Raw genomic sequence first — 13108 nt, forward strand, 5'->3', positions numbered from 1 at the left:
CAGGAACTATTTTCAGTTAAGCAGAGTCCCACAAAGCCTCACACTGGTCCTGAAAGCCAGGCACTTAAAAGGTGCCTAAAAACCACTTTAAGATTTGGATTCGAGCTAAGACTCGTATTTCTTCCTCAAGAAAACAATACAATTTATGAATTTTATTTTTAAGAGCAATTTCCTTTTATCATCTATTTGGAACAGAGATTTTGACAATGTTTAACTGTGATACACTTTTTAAATTTGGTTTGGTTGTTTCTTTCTGGTATCCCAGCATATTGCTCTTCCAGACAATCTCTAGACATCCAGTTTCTTTAAAGCCATTGAAGCCAGTGGTAAAATTTCCTTAAAACCAAGAGTGTATGTTTTTCCATTATAACCATACATCACACCTTTGTGGATAAGGTTCCTTAAGATATACCATATTTTTGATGGTCTTTTCTGGCTAACTTTTTTTATTATTATTATCTATGTGAAACAGTGTTCTGACAAAATACAGTAATCAAATTATTCTGGAAACATGTTTTCTCCTAATCTGTCAAAGCTATGGGATGCATGTGTAAAAAGCTAACTTAAAAAAAATCAAATACAGTAACTAGGCAGAATCAACACATGCTTTTATTTCCATTGCATATAAAATTTCATATGAAGGTATTGATGTACAGTACTAACCCATAGGCTGTAAGAGAGGCTAAGAAACCAGTGAAAGAATAGCCATGTGCAATGTTCACATAAGTTGTCACTCTCAAGACATCCCCAAAGAAAATACCGAATTAAAACAGTAACAAGAAATTGTTCAGGATTTCTGTGGTTGTAGTGTCCCTTTTAGACCATATAAAACAAAAGCATTCGAATTCCTTTGGGCCAGGGCTGCTAAAATCTACAGTTTGTGTCAAAAAGGAGATTCTGTTTTTTTCTTGGAAAAGAATCTCTCCTTTCACAAATAAGTTGCAAGGGCTGGGCATCACTGAAATGGAGAAGAGATATTTACCTCACTCTGCCAAATTCAGTGATACCAGCTCTGATTTATCTGGAGCAGTGTGACAAGCCAAGCAAGAGCTGCTCAGTCCAACCTGCAAACCTAATAGCAGTGTTATTGAAACATCTAACAGTTTACTGCTCCTCTGGAGAGCTAGTGCACTATGCTACACACACCTGCACAAAGCTTTAGCTACAACTATATAAAATAAACTTTGGCTACTTGTAACACTAATATTGGAAAGCATTTCCAAGACTGAAGTTGTATATCCTACTATGGATTCTGCTTATACAGTGATCATTTGTGCTACTAAAGAAGAGACATTACAGACAATTGTAAAAGTGTATGAGTTACACCCTCTTAATTCTGATCATTCCATTTCACAATATGCATTAAAATCAAATGTTTATTAGAGATGCTTTCCAAAGCTGTTTCAGTGCATTTCAGCACTGAAATGCAGCATCAATTATTTATCTTTTTTTTAGGAACAAAAAATGGCTGCAATAATCCCCAATTACAGGCTGTAAAAAGGTATTCAGAGACAATACAATTACATTACCAGAAGTCTGCAAATGCTTGAACTTCCAGCAGGGTCAAGAATGAAAATTTATTGTAGTATTACACATATTAGCTCGTAAGAGTATCCCCCATCAGTTAGCAACTAAAAATATGGTAGAAATGCTCAGCCCCAGCCCCAAGGCTACCTTACTTTGAAATGCAGCTAAACAAGAAAATATTGTTTAAAGTTAAGGCACAGCCCTGGGACCAAAGACCTGCAGCTTTTTAAATCGATATATCTTTATGTATTTTATACTTCTCTTGAATCTTCCATAAACGAGCTCTGTGGTGACACTGAATATATTACAGGAGAAGAAATGTACAAGGAATATGTATACACAATAGTCATTCTCTCACCAAGAGTTTCCAGATACAGCAACACCACCCTGACAAGGATGATGTTATAATAAGAACTGATAATTTACAATTAACATTACAGTATGTACATTACAATAAATACATGGTTGTAAACAGAGACAAACAAGACTGTATTACAGGTAAGGTCATTTGGTGAGAAAAATGCATGGCACAAAAAATAAATAATGCGTTTGAAAAGAACTGTCAAAGCTTTCTATAAAATCCATTTCATTCAAGTTTTTAAACTTCTGAATGCTATTTGTTCTATCTATATTCTTCCATTATCCTTTTTGAATGACACAAAACAATTTAAGAATTTAAATACAGCATTACTGCGTACAGCAACTTGCAAGCTAAAGTGAACTGTTATAAACAGGGTGATTTTTCTTTTTTCCTCCCACTCGATATCCACCACTGCATTTTTTTTATGGCAAAAATATTCACAACACATAAAGCCACTTGTAAATTGTATTTTTAAAAGCAGTGTACAATGCTAAAACACACTTTGGCAAAAGAGGAAAAAAAAAAGATTGTACAGTGCATTATATCCCCAACTCTAAGAAATGGTATTATTTTCTATGATTTGATTGTCCACATGTACAGGTGTATATCTCACAATATGGTTTTATGTTTTACTTTCAATTAGTGCAGAAACAAAACCTTCCAGGTCCTACTGGTTATTCTGGAATTTATATTGCTTTTCCACTACTGAGGTTCCAGGCACTCTTGGGGGCTGAAAGGACTTTTAGATGTATCAGGTTCAGCAAGAAATGATGAAAAATAAATTAAAAAAAAAAAAAAGTAAAAGCACAAAAACCCCATGAGTTATCTTCATTCTTTTACTCCTTCTGCATCTTCTATGCTAAGGCCCTGTGAGGGCTAATGGTAAAGAAACTCACGATCTTGATACAGAAGAATGCAAAAATTACTTAAAAGTTGAACCAAATAGTTTATTAGCCAAATAGTTTTAAACAGGTTTTTATTCTACATCTCTGGTAATTTAAAAGTACCTGCATTCATATCTGCCAATTTGCTAAAAAAAAAAAAAAACCAAAGGGAAAATAATGGCTTCTGCTATCACCTTTTGTTAAGAAGCTATCTTGATATTGTGATTTTAATGGAATTTTACAGCATGGGAGTCTGCTAGCCTCCCTAGGAAAATATTTCCCATCTTCTACACTCAAAACTACAAATCTAATGAAGCGGAGGAGATAAAATCTCTTCTTCCACATGACCAAATTACAAGACTGAAAAATGACAAATATGAACTCATACCTTCCTTTAGCTTGCCAGTTTACAGAAGCTTTCAGTACCAATCAAACTGAAAGGTAGGATTCCCTTAGCACACACTGGACAAAGGATGAAAAGATCAAAGATTGAAATAATATGGAGAAAATTACAACTCTGATGATGCACTGCTCACTTACATAACATAAAAATTACAAGACTGGCCTGGCTCTTCTTGCAACAAAGACATGAAAAAAAAATCATTATTTTTATGTTGTACACCTCTCAGATTAGCAAATGGTTTAACTAGATAGCTACCCAGATTAGAAGTTCCTGGGAGCCATAAATTGGAAATAATATACTAATCCTTTTTTGCACCAGAACAAATATTTCATACATTGTATTAATCTTTTCTGCTTTAGCAGTCTATAGCTCCCAGACAAAAGCAGTCTGGAAATCTGTTTTTCAGAGGAACAAATTTTATTTAGAATAGCAAAAGAGGTGCTTTTGTACTGATGACAATTCATTACTCATTTACAGGCTCTGGTCTTGCAAATCCTAGTGTTAGTGGTCCCAGCTGGTATCACAGGGCCCACTTCTTGTAGTAAGACAGAGTTGGCAGGATCAGGCCACTATGAGGGCAAAAAGCACTATATAAGTCCACTAACACGTCTAGGAAAACTGTGAAAAAAACCCCAAATAAACAAAAAAGCTATCATACTGAAAAAGTTTTATGTAACACAAGGAATATTCATGGAACTCGCTAATATATAAAATAATAGACATTTACAGCTCAGTATTACCATGACATTCTAAGGTGCCAAAAAAAGTGGAAAGAAAGAGAATTAAAGAAGAACCCCTAGAATTACTATCCAGTGTAGAACAGATTTGTAGTGAAAATTTGTAAGTTACTCTTTGGAAAAAAAATAACCAGTGGCAGATGAAAGTGGGGGGATTAAATATAATACCTCAATATATTTAATAAAAAGTAAGCTCTAAAAAAGATCTCTCTTTCACATATTATACAAAATGGAGAGGTTAGTGCAACCCATTGGGTCACTTTTTTTTCAGTAATGTCTCAGAAGATTAGAAATTAGAGAATTATGCAATTTTCACAGCTTATCTTCATGTTGGTAACAGAACCCATTTGTCCCATCATTTTTGTGAATTTGTTTTCCAGTAGGAACCTCAACGTTTTTTCTCTCTGTTTCCTCCACAGATGAACATTATGCAATGTCTTACAATAAATACAACACAATGAATTCAAGAGCTATCAAAGCACACCAACATTCGTTTGGCAGGTGATACTCTTCTGAAAGCATTTGCTTTATTTAATGGAATCTGCCAAATAGAGACCTTATTAAAATGTAATTTGTGGGTGTTCTCCCCCTGCTTTCTGATGCCATGGAGGTGAAAATTCTGGTTACAATATTCCTGAGTGCCAAACTGAGTCATCAACTTCAGTTTTGATCAACAATCATCCTGGCAGATAACACCAAGTTCTGACCACGGTTGTAGCATGAGACATATACTTTGGAAATCATTACCTACATTTAAAAAAAAAATAAAAATAACAAATCCAAAATAAAACTGAAATTTCCCCAGCCCGACCTCCCCCCTCAAAAAAAAAAAGATTTAAAAAAAAAAAAAAAAAAAAAAGAGAGAAAAAAGAGAAAGGGGAAAGAAAGGGAGAGAGGAGGGAGAGAGCAAGAGAGGAGACTGTTTTCATCGTTATGTGTCAGGAGAAGGTTCTTCTACCACACAAGGCTCTGCTGTTTGGTTCTCCTCCTCTTCCACTTCTTCCCCTACTTGTTCATCAAGAGGAATTTCAGTGGATTCTGAATCCTGGGTACAAAGAGTCTTGGAGTCACTGAAGCTGGTGTCTTCCTCTACTTGACTTCCACTGTCCTTTTCGGTGTCTGACTCACCGTCTTCCTCCAGTGTTAATTCAAACTGGAACTTTTCAGTTTGACCCTGCTTTCCCTCTTCCTTTTCTTCAGGTGCAGGAGAGGGACTCCGAGGGATTGTGCTCTGGTACCATTCTCGGTTGTCCTCCAGTGTATCCAGGATATCCTGGGCATCCGGGTGAACGAGATCCGCCCATGTCTCCCACAAAGGATGAACAATGTAATCTATAAAACCCACCTGTTTCAAATTATACAAGAGTATGGTTATCCACAGAGAAATGAATTAGTCATGCAGAGTATGAAAAATATAATGCTAGGAAGGGACACAAGGCACATTACCCTTAAAGGTGGCTGAACGGAAACCATACCAGTTTATATAATAGATAAAGTCTTTTACATTTCAAAAGTCTGATTCGGGATATTGGATAAGGGCAGGGAAACGATTTGTTTTCAGTTGAGCTGCTCATTCCAAACAACTCCACCACATCTAGTGAGCCAAGTACCTGCTTTATATTCTGTTTTTGATGGAAACCCAGATCAGCTGTACAATAATCTCTTTTGGCATGTATGCTGCTTTTCAGTCCAGGGCAGTGATGGAATCCCTTCAGCAAACACACTGCCATCCACTATGTTTTCACAGTAAAAGTCTCAGTTTGCCTCACTTACTACTGAAGAGCTGAATTAATTAACTCAGAGGAAGAAAAGGAAAAAGTGCATACAGAAATTATTCAAAATACGACTGTGTGTCATCCTTTTCTTCTAAAAGGTTCAACTCTCTTATCCAATCAATTACCTGTGATTTTTCTACAGATGCATTGTGCTTGTCACACATGGGACTGATCTCCATCCCCCTCTCTCTCTCCCGGTCTCCCTGGCGGAAGAACTCCTCCATTATTCTGTCTGTCCACTGGCGGTAGAGATGGAGCGGCTTGGTCGGGTTGCTCAGATCTGCACAGTGCACCATGTTCTGAAGAACCTGGAACACATTGGGCATCTGTGGTGTTATTACACTGAAGAAAAGCAGCTCCTTTTTTATTTACATTGCCAGTGACTGTAAAACAAAATCTTGCAAATACATGTAATGCAATATTCAATCCAAACAGCCAAACTTATGTGCTTCTGTGCTTTTCACCCTTGCAGTAATAGCCATGAATTATCTGGCTTTTGCTGCTTCTGCCACTATAAAGGTCACAAAATCCTTGTGAGAAAGGGAATCATTTTTTGATATTTTGAAGGGAATTTAGTCCCAAACTACCCTAGTACTTTGTTAGTCTTCCAGAGAGTCACTTAGACCAGGGAGGAAACAGAGGGAAGCAGCAAATCATTATTTGAGAGAGGCAGCTTTAATCCCTGCTGGAGAATGGGGAGGACATTGTTATTAAGTATATAATACAAGTGATCATTTTTAGATGCATTCCCTTACCTGAATCCTGTCTGAATAGTTATCAAGAAGCAGGACACCAGAACTGGTCACTTTTTTAGTTTCAACCATTGTTTTTAAATCAGCCAGTAGATTCATATGCTTAGACATATCTGTTGCAAGTACCTAGAAAAAAAATAAGACTATGTAAATGATTCTATGGAGTGGTTTTTTTGTTTGTTTTATTTTTAAATAAATGAATATATAAATCAACAGTTTTGGAAAGAAACCATAGTTTCTATGTCTGAATACATGATACAAGTATAAGTCCTGTAGGTTCATAATATTACTAGGTTCATATTAGTTATTTTAAGAATATGAAAAAATCATTGTTTAGCACTGTTCAGAATGAACTGATCAGCCCAAATTCATTATTAATTCAGTAGCAATTTTCTAACTGTGATGGTAGAATGGCATACATGTCAGTACAAAACCAGCTTGAAATACAATTGTATACCTTCAAGAAATGCATAGAAAGTTAAAAAAACTTAAAAGAACCCACTATTCATGTTTAGGTAAGACATGACAAAACTTCAAATTTTCACTTCATTGTTTGCAGGCCTGATGACATGCAATTTATCACAAAACGCTCCCGTGCTTTATTATTCAATGTGCTGGCTCTATGGAAGTCAGAGTCTCAAAACTCACAATGTCAATGACCATTTTCCTCAGTGATTGTCTCTGTTTTTTGGTCAAATTCTGGAAAATGTCACAATTTTCTTCTTGTAGCAGCTTGAAACCCACAGCTAAGTGATGATTCTCCAGTACTGATGAGTCATTGTACATCAAGGCGAGTTCAGAATCTGCAATAACAATTGCAGGGCAGAACGTTACTAAAGCCTGTGCTTCTATCAAATCCCTTAAGATCTTTTTCAAATTCACTACATGCATAAAAAGACTTACAGATAAACTTTTAGTAACAGCCCTGAAAGTTACAGAATTATTGACTGAATACCTTACTAGTCAAGCTAAAATTTGTTGAGCAAAACAAAGAAAAGGCAAACAAAGATGCAATGATGCATCTACACGTGCCTGGAGTGGCAAGCTAGAAAAAATACAAGAAAGGTAATTTTCAGAATAAATTTTCATATCTGCATGCGGTAGCTTAGAAAATATTACATGCGTAATATAGGCATCAACACACCTAAACTAAAACACACTGATGTGTTGTCTCCTCATGCCTCTCTCCATCACAACACCTAAAATTCTGTTGTTAGTCAAGTTTCAGCTTTCTGGCACTTTGACCTGGGAATACTCAGCTGAGGCTTTTCTGCAGGTCTGCTGCAGAGCACATGCTTCTTGGTTTTCAGATCATGTCTTCCTGCAGTTATCTAAGACGCTCAGATGCCTGGTGAAGCAGGCTCACAGGCATCAGTCAGTGACAGCAGAGGCTGGTTGGGTGTCACAGCTATGCCTCTGTCTTTCCCATGGAATGTCATGTGGTGGGAGGCTGCAGGCAGTGGCCTTGCCTGCTGCCTTGTGTTTGTGGTCAGCCTCTGATGCTGTCTGTAATGCTGCCCTGAGCAATGGAATTATTCTTACCCCAGTCACCCCCCATGGCTGTGAGAACAGCACACATTTTCCCAGCCATGCCTGAGCTAAGGCACACCTGTAGGGTCAGCTTAGACCTGCTGAACAGGCAGCTCTGAAAAATCAAAGCAGTTACAAAACTTTTTGCAGTGTTAGCTTTAACCCATGAATACTGCACAGTTAGTTTGCATATGCTTTAAGATACAACTTTTTAAATAAGTCTGTCACAAAAAAATCAAATACTTTTTATGCAATCATACTTTTCATGTATATTAACTTCCATTTATTACAGCTGTTCTAGCCTAAGTCTAAGCATACATTATTCTATTCCACTCTTTGTCCTCTTTTCTTCTTTTACAGCAGCTATGTTTTAAAATGCCTCTGGTTCAATGGGAGGCCTCTAAAAGCTTTGATCTTCAAATCTTCAGGTTTCATTAAGCTCATTATCTATTCTCCTGCTGTCTTCCTCTCCTGTCTTGAATAAATCGATCTGTTGAATCAGGAAAGTCTTCCTCTGCCTTTCCTTATCCCAAAGGCAGCAAAACCGTAACAGCAGAAGTAGAAAGAAAGCAAGTTTGTAAAATGATCTCTCTTTTGTCTTTCACAAAACATATACAAAGCTTGGATACTTGTTTTCCTTATGCAGAAAACAGGCACTAGTTTATTTGCCTTTCAAACAGCCTTCTGGTTTGCTGCAACAGCAAAACATTCCACATTGCCAAAATACTTTAGAAGAGAGCTGGAGCTACAGACACAGCTAAAACACACTCAACATCAAAATGGATGTAAAAATGGAAGAAAGTTCTCCTTGGTAACCTCCGTAACACATTATAAGATTCAAGGGTATTTTTCTGAAAGAACAGAGTTATAGTGGTAAAATAAGCATCTCCTCTGATGCTAACATACTTCATATTTGTTTGTTCTTTAATAGCATTCAAGAGGGATCAGTTTAGTTGACAACTCTGTAATAGACTTTAAATAGGAAAATAATAGCCAGAAAAATAACAAGATTAATGATAAAAAATAAGATGAAAATATGGCAAATATGTACATACTTTAAGTAACTGTCTTTTTTTTTTTTTATGCATTCTTATATTTAGTGAAATCTTAATAAAATGTTTGGTTCACTGGAAAAACAAAATTAGAAGGAAGTGAATTATCTTCTAGAGGTTAGGAAAAATTTGGATTTGAGAAACATTAGATGACCTCTTTCTGTCTCTGTCCCTGCAGTTTATTCTATGTACACAGAACAATTTAAAAGAAACAAAATCTTTCTTGCTTCCTTCAGCCTTGCAACAGGAGTTTCAATTAGTGTTTTTATTTGACTGACACATAAGCCTTCTTTATCAAAAGCTGAATTGGGAAAAACAACATATATTTTCTAAGCTGGTAATTATCAGCTTGAGTATGACTCTTACATTAGCTGAATTTCAATCTATCTTACTGGAAGTAAAAGCTTTATGCACCACTACTCATCCCTTCAACTAAGTCAACCCTCTTAAACCTAAACAATTCATTGATTTCCTCAGAGAACCTTGGAGCCACCAATACAACCTGGTACTCAATTTCTGACCCAACAAACAAACAAAAAAAAGCTTTACTTACATATGCACCCTCTTAAGAATTCTGGTATTATACACCCTTTTTTGCACAAAGCTTGTTCACTCTCTGCCTGTACTACACGTCTGAACTGTGCTGGTCCTCAGTAAAGCACAAAAAATCCAGAGTCAATCTTAATCCTCTTCCATACAGATGAGTCATCAAATTCAGTTTCATTATAGAGTGGCCTTTAGGCCATTGAGACAAACAAAACTAGATGCAGGCTACACTGAAGTGCATGTCTTATTTGAATATACAGCAGCAATGGGTCAGAGGGGGAGCTCCCTTCTTCAGACTCCACTGCTGATTTGGGGTCATTCTATTTTAACACTTGTGAAATAAATTCACCCATATGCAGAAGTGACAGTATCTATAAATGCAACCAGATGGGTCAAATACACCAACCCTAGGTGTGTTTCTGCTGCTTTTTCTTCTTTTGTGCTTGGATTATTAGTATTACTTAAACTTTGTACTCCTGGGTCAGTTATCATAAAAGGAGAAGTTGTGAGAGAGCAGAGGAAGCATAGTGTGATGGAATTTTTATTGATGTACAAAGTGCTACAGATTGATAATAGTGGCATAAGTCAATGAAATCCAAGCAGGTTGCCACTGGGTCATCAAACCACTGAGCAAATATGTCATGGTCAGGTTCAATAATGTTAACAGTGTTTTTCTTTCAGGAGATGAAGAAGGAAGGGAGAGAGGTTCAGCAAAGCTGCAGACAACAGCCTTGAGGAATGCAGAAGTACACTGGGTTTCAAATTTGGAGATGATATTAGGGTCAGGAAAAAACCAAACAGCTTTATCATAGCTGCAGAAACAGGGTGAGGAAATTCAGTCTACAAGGCATGCAAGATCAAAAGCCAAGTACAGGATCCAGGCAGAAATTGTCCTGACTCTGTTTGCTAAAAAAACACTTGCTTTTTTGCTTTCTGAATTTCTATCCTTGGTCATGTCACATGTTTCCAATACCAACACATAAATTCTTGTCTTGCCTGGTTTTTTTTTTTTTTCTTTTTTAATCTTCCTTCATTCTTTTCCTAAAATGTTATCTATTCAATGTAAATTAACTGTATTTCCAGGAGAGACAACGTTCAATACATTGAAACAATGGCAGGTTTATAGTTCAATACCTTCATAATTCTTGCTATGCAAATTACTTCTAAAGTACCATATAGTATGCAAATTATTTCTAAAGTTACAAAAAATGCAAAGTAAAATATAAACATCTATCTATTTACTGAGAAAAGTTAGAGACAGAAGCAAAGAAGGAATGAACTGTGTGTTTTTTAGGTGCTATGTGCAGACCTCACAGAAAAACGCTAAGCATCAAACTTACTTGTATTGATCAGAAACTGGTTTGAAACACCAGGATGATCTACATCGTGTATTGCACTGGCAAAAATTGCTGCAAGGATCTCCAAATCAGTGAACACTGCCTAGAATATAATGAAACAGAAATTACAATCACCAACAAGTGAAACAGTGTTTTCAGTAAAAAGGACTCAACTTTGAATGTAGATGTGAACAAGCAAAACACATTTGAAATATACCATGACCTCTAGAGACTTTACACACAAGCTATCAAACTCTTTGTAAAATTATCAATTATATAGAATTTCATAAACATTTCAAGTTTGGAAAGAGTAAAGTGATTTGTATTTCATACAGAGAGCATCACTAAATTCTGTCCCAACTGAAGTATTTTCAGCTTCCATCTGTAAATAAATCCACCTTTATTAGACAATTAAGTACAGGTTTCTAACTTATAGCACAAATTGAAGTTAAATATTTCAGCTTGACTCCTATGTGTTGTCCTGTACTTGAAAGATGCACATCTCCTATATACTGCTAAAGGAAATAGTGACAGACTACAAAACATCTCACTTAGCATTTACTGATTTTCCATTTGTATGACATTATTGGGAAGACAGGAAAAGAGCTCTGCAATGGACTTGGAATGTCACTGAGCCCGTAGTCCTGTTGTCAGCATGATGCACCCACATGATGCAAATGCTTTCAAAATTGATCAAGGACAGCTCAGAAGTGCAGAGACCAGCAGTGGCACTGGGCAGGTATTGCCATTTCACTGGCTAAAGCTGATCTGGAAAAAAACCCACAAATTTTACTGATGACTAGTTCAGCTGTGTGGTGAAGCCAGTGGTGTTTTAAGAGCATTATCTGATCTTTCTTCTTGAGAGCAAGAAAATCTTTCTCAGGAGTTTTCCAAGCCTTTGAGGATCCAAACCTGCCAACACTCTCAAAAGTCCACTTATAACCCTCTTTTCAAGAAGAAGGTAAAACATGAATTCAGTAACATGAAATGTTGACCATTACAGGAAAGAGTCAAACTGCAGCCCTTCTTAAAAATGAAGGTAAATCCTTTTGAACTAATAAAATTTCTACTGTTTCCTTTACCTGATTTTTTTCTAACCATTTTCTGGGATATATCAACACCAACATTTGCTATGTTGAGACCTGAACTGTGCTTAAAAGAGGGAAAATCTCCAACTTTCACATCTTTCTACTTCAGAGTTTTAAGAACTTTCAAGAAGATAATTACTACAAAAAGAACAGATTATATTTTTTCCCAAATAATTTTGAAATATTTATGGGAGGGGGAAGGGAGGGGGGCAAAAAAAGAGAGAGTCCAGTGAAAATTTAGTACATGGTCCAATCTGTCTTAGAAATAAATACAAAAGTAGTCTTCCCAGAGCAGAATAAATTTTCCTAAGAAATTTCACTTAGAGTAGTTAGGTAGAGTCCCACACAGGAAATTACTACAGAAAAGGATGTAGCATAAATAACAAGATGGTGGAAACAAGATAGGCATTGTGTTATAGTGAAAAAGATTATGACTGCAAAAATCTGGATGATTTAAGTTGAAAAGATGTGATATTTTCTGCACAGTATTTACATAACTTGTGTAACTTTGATCCTCACAAAATACCTTTAAAATAACAGAATTCATTAAAGAAATGCTAAAATTCCTTTTAAAAATATTGCAGAAACTAAGATCTTTAATATTTAGTTTAGAAGATTCTCAGTGCATCCCCTTCTCTCACAGCTACCACCTGTTTTCTTCAGTGTAATTTACCTCTAAGGCTGGGGTTGATAGCAGGACATGGGTTGACTGAACCACGTCTGCAGCATGTATGTTATTGTGGTATGCCACATCTGCATGGTAATGGTCTTCCAGGGTCATCAGGTAAGTTATTAAGGTATCTACTGGAATCTTAAAAGTTTTTAGCAAGTCCCGCTCCTGTAAAAGCAAAGGAAAAACTGTTAGATTTCAAAGCACAGAAGTCTCCAAGATAAGAAAAAAAGCAGCATGATTTCTTGTACTTGCCTGAAAAATAGTGTGCATGATGACAGTCAGAGGTCTGTTTCCAGATAACTCTGCTACTCTGAAAACCTGAAGGCCCCACTTGTTCAAATCCTCAAGTTCCTAGAGTAGAATCAAGCAACAAACAGGTTGAAAACTAACACAAAAAATCCTACAATTTTTGAGAGAAGCAATTATAAATAGAGGACTCACTT

At 36.3% G+C, this 13108-nt stretch overlaps 1 protein-coding gene across 4 annotated transcripts in view; it reads right to left on the bottom strand.

The window, feature by feature from the left end:
* Nucleotides 1-558: 558 nt before the first annotated feature.
* The window catches only part of PDE4D (phosphodiesterase 4D), a 535741-nt gene continuing 523191 nt past the window's right edge, over nt 559-13108 (bottom strand). For all 4 annotated transcript variants that reach the window (XM_063421935.1, XM_063421934.1, XM_063421936.1 and 1 more), the window contains 7 exons: nt 12918-13016; nt 12666-12830; nt 10908-11007; nt 7088-7242; nt 6443-6565; nt 5813-5995; nt 559-5257 (listed from right to left, as the gene is read on the bottom strand). In XM_063421935.1, the coding sequence (XP_063278005.1) occupies nt 4844-5257; nt 5813-5995; nt 6443-6565; nt 7088-7242; nt 10908-11007; nt 12666-12830; nt 12918-13016 (1239 nt within the window). In that variant the 3' untranslated portion in view covers nt 559-4843. The remainder of the gene's footprint in view (nt 5258-5812; nt 5996-6442; nt 6566-7087; nt 7243-10907; nt 11008-12665; nt 12831-12917; nt 13017-13108) is intronic.

Source organism: Prinia subflava, chromosome Z (assembly GCF_021018805.1).
Source record: "Prinia subflava isolate CZ2003 ecotype Zambia chromosome Z, Cam_Psub_1.2, whole genome shotgun sequence".
NCBI lineage: Eukaryota > Metazoa > Chordata > Aves > Passeriformes > Cisticolidae > Prinia > Prinia subflava.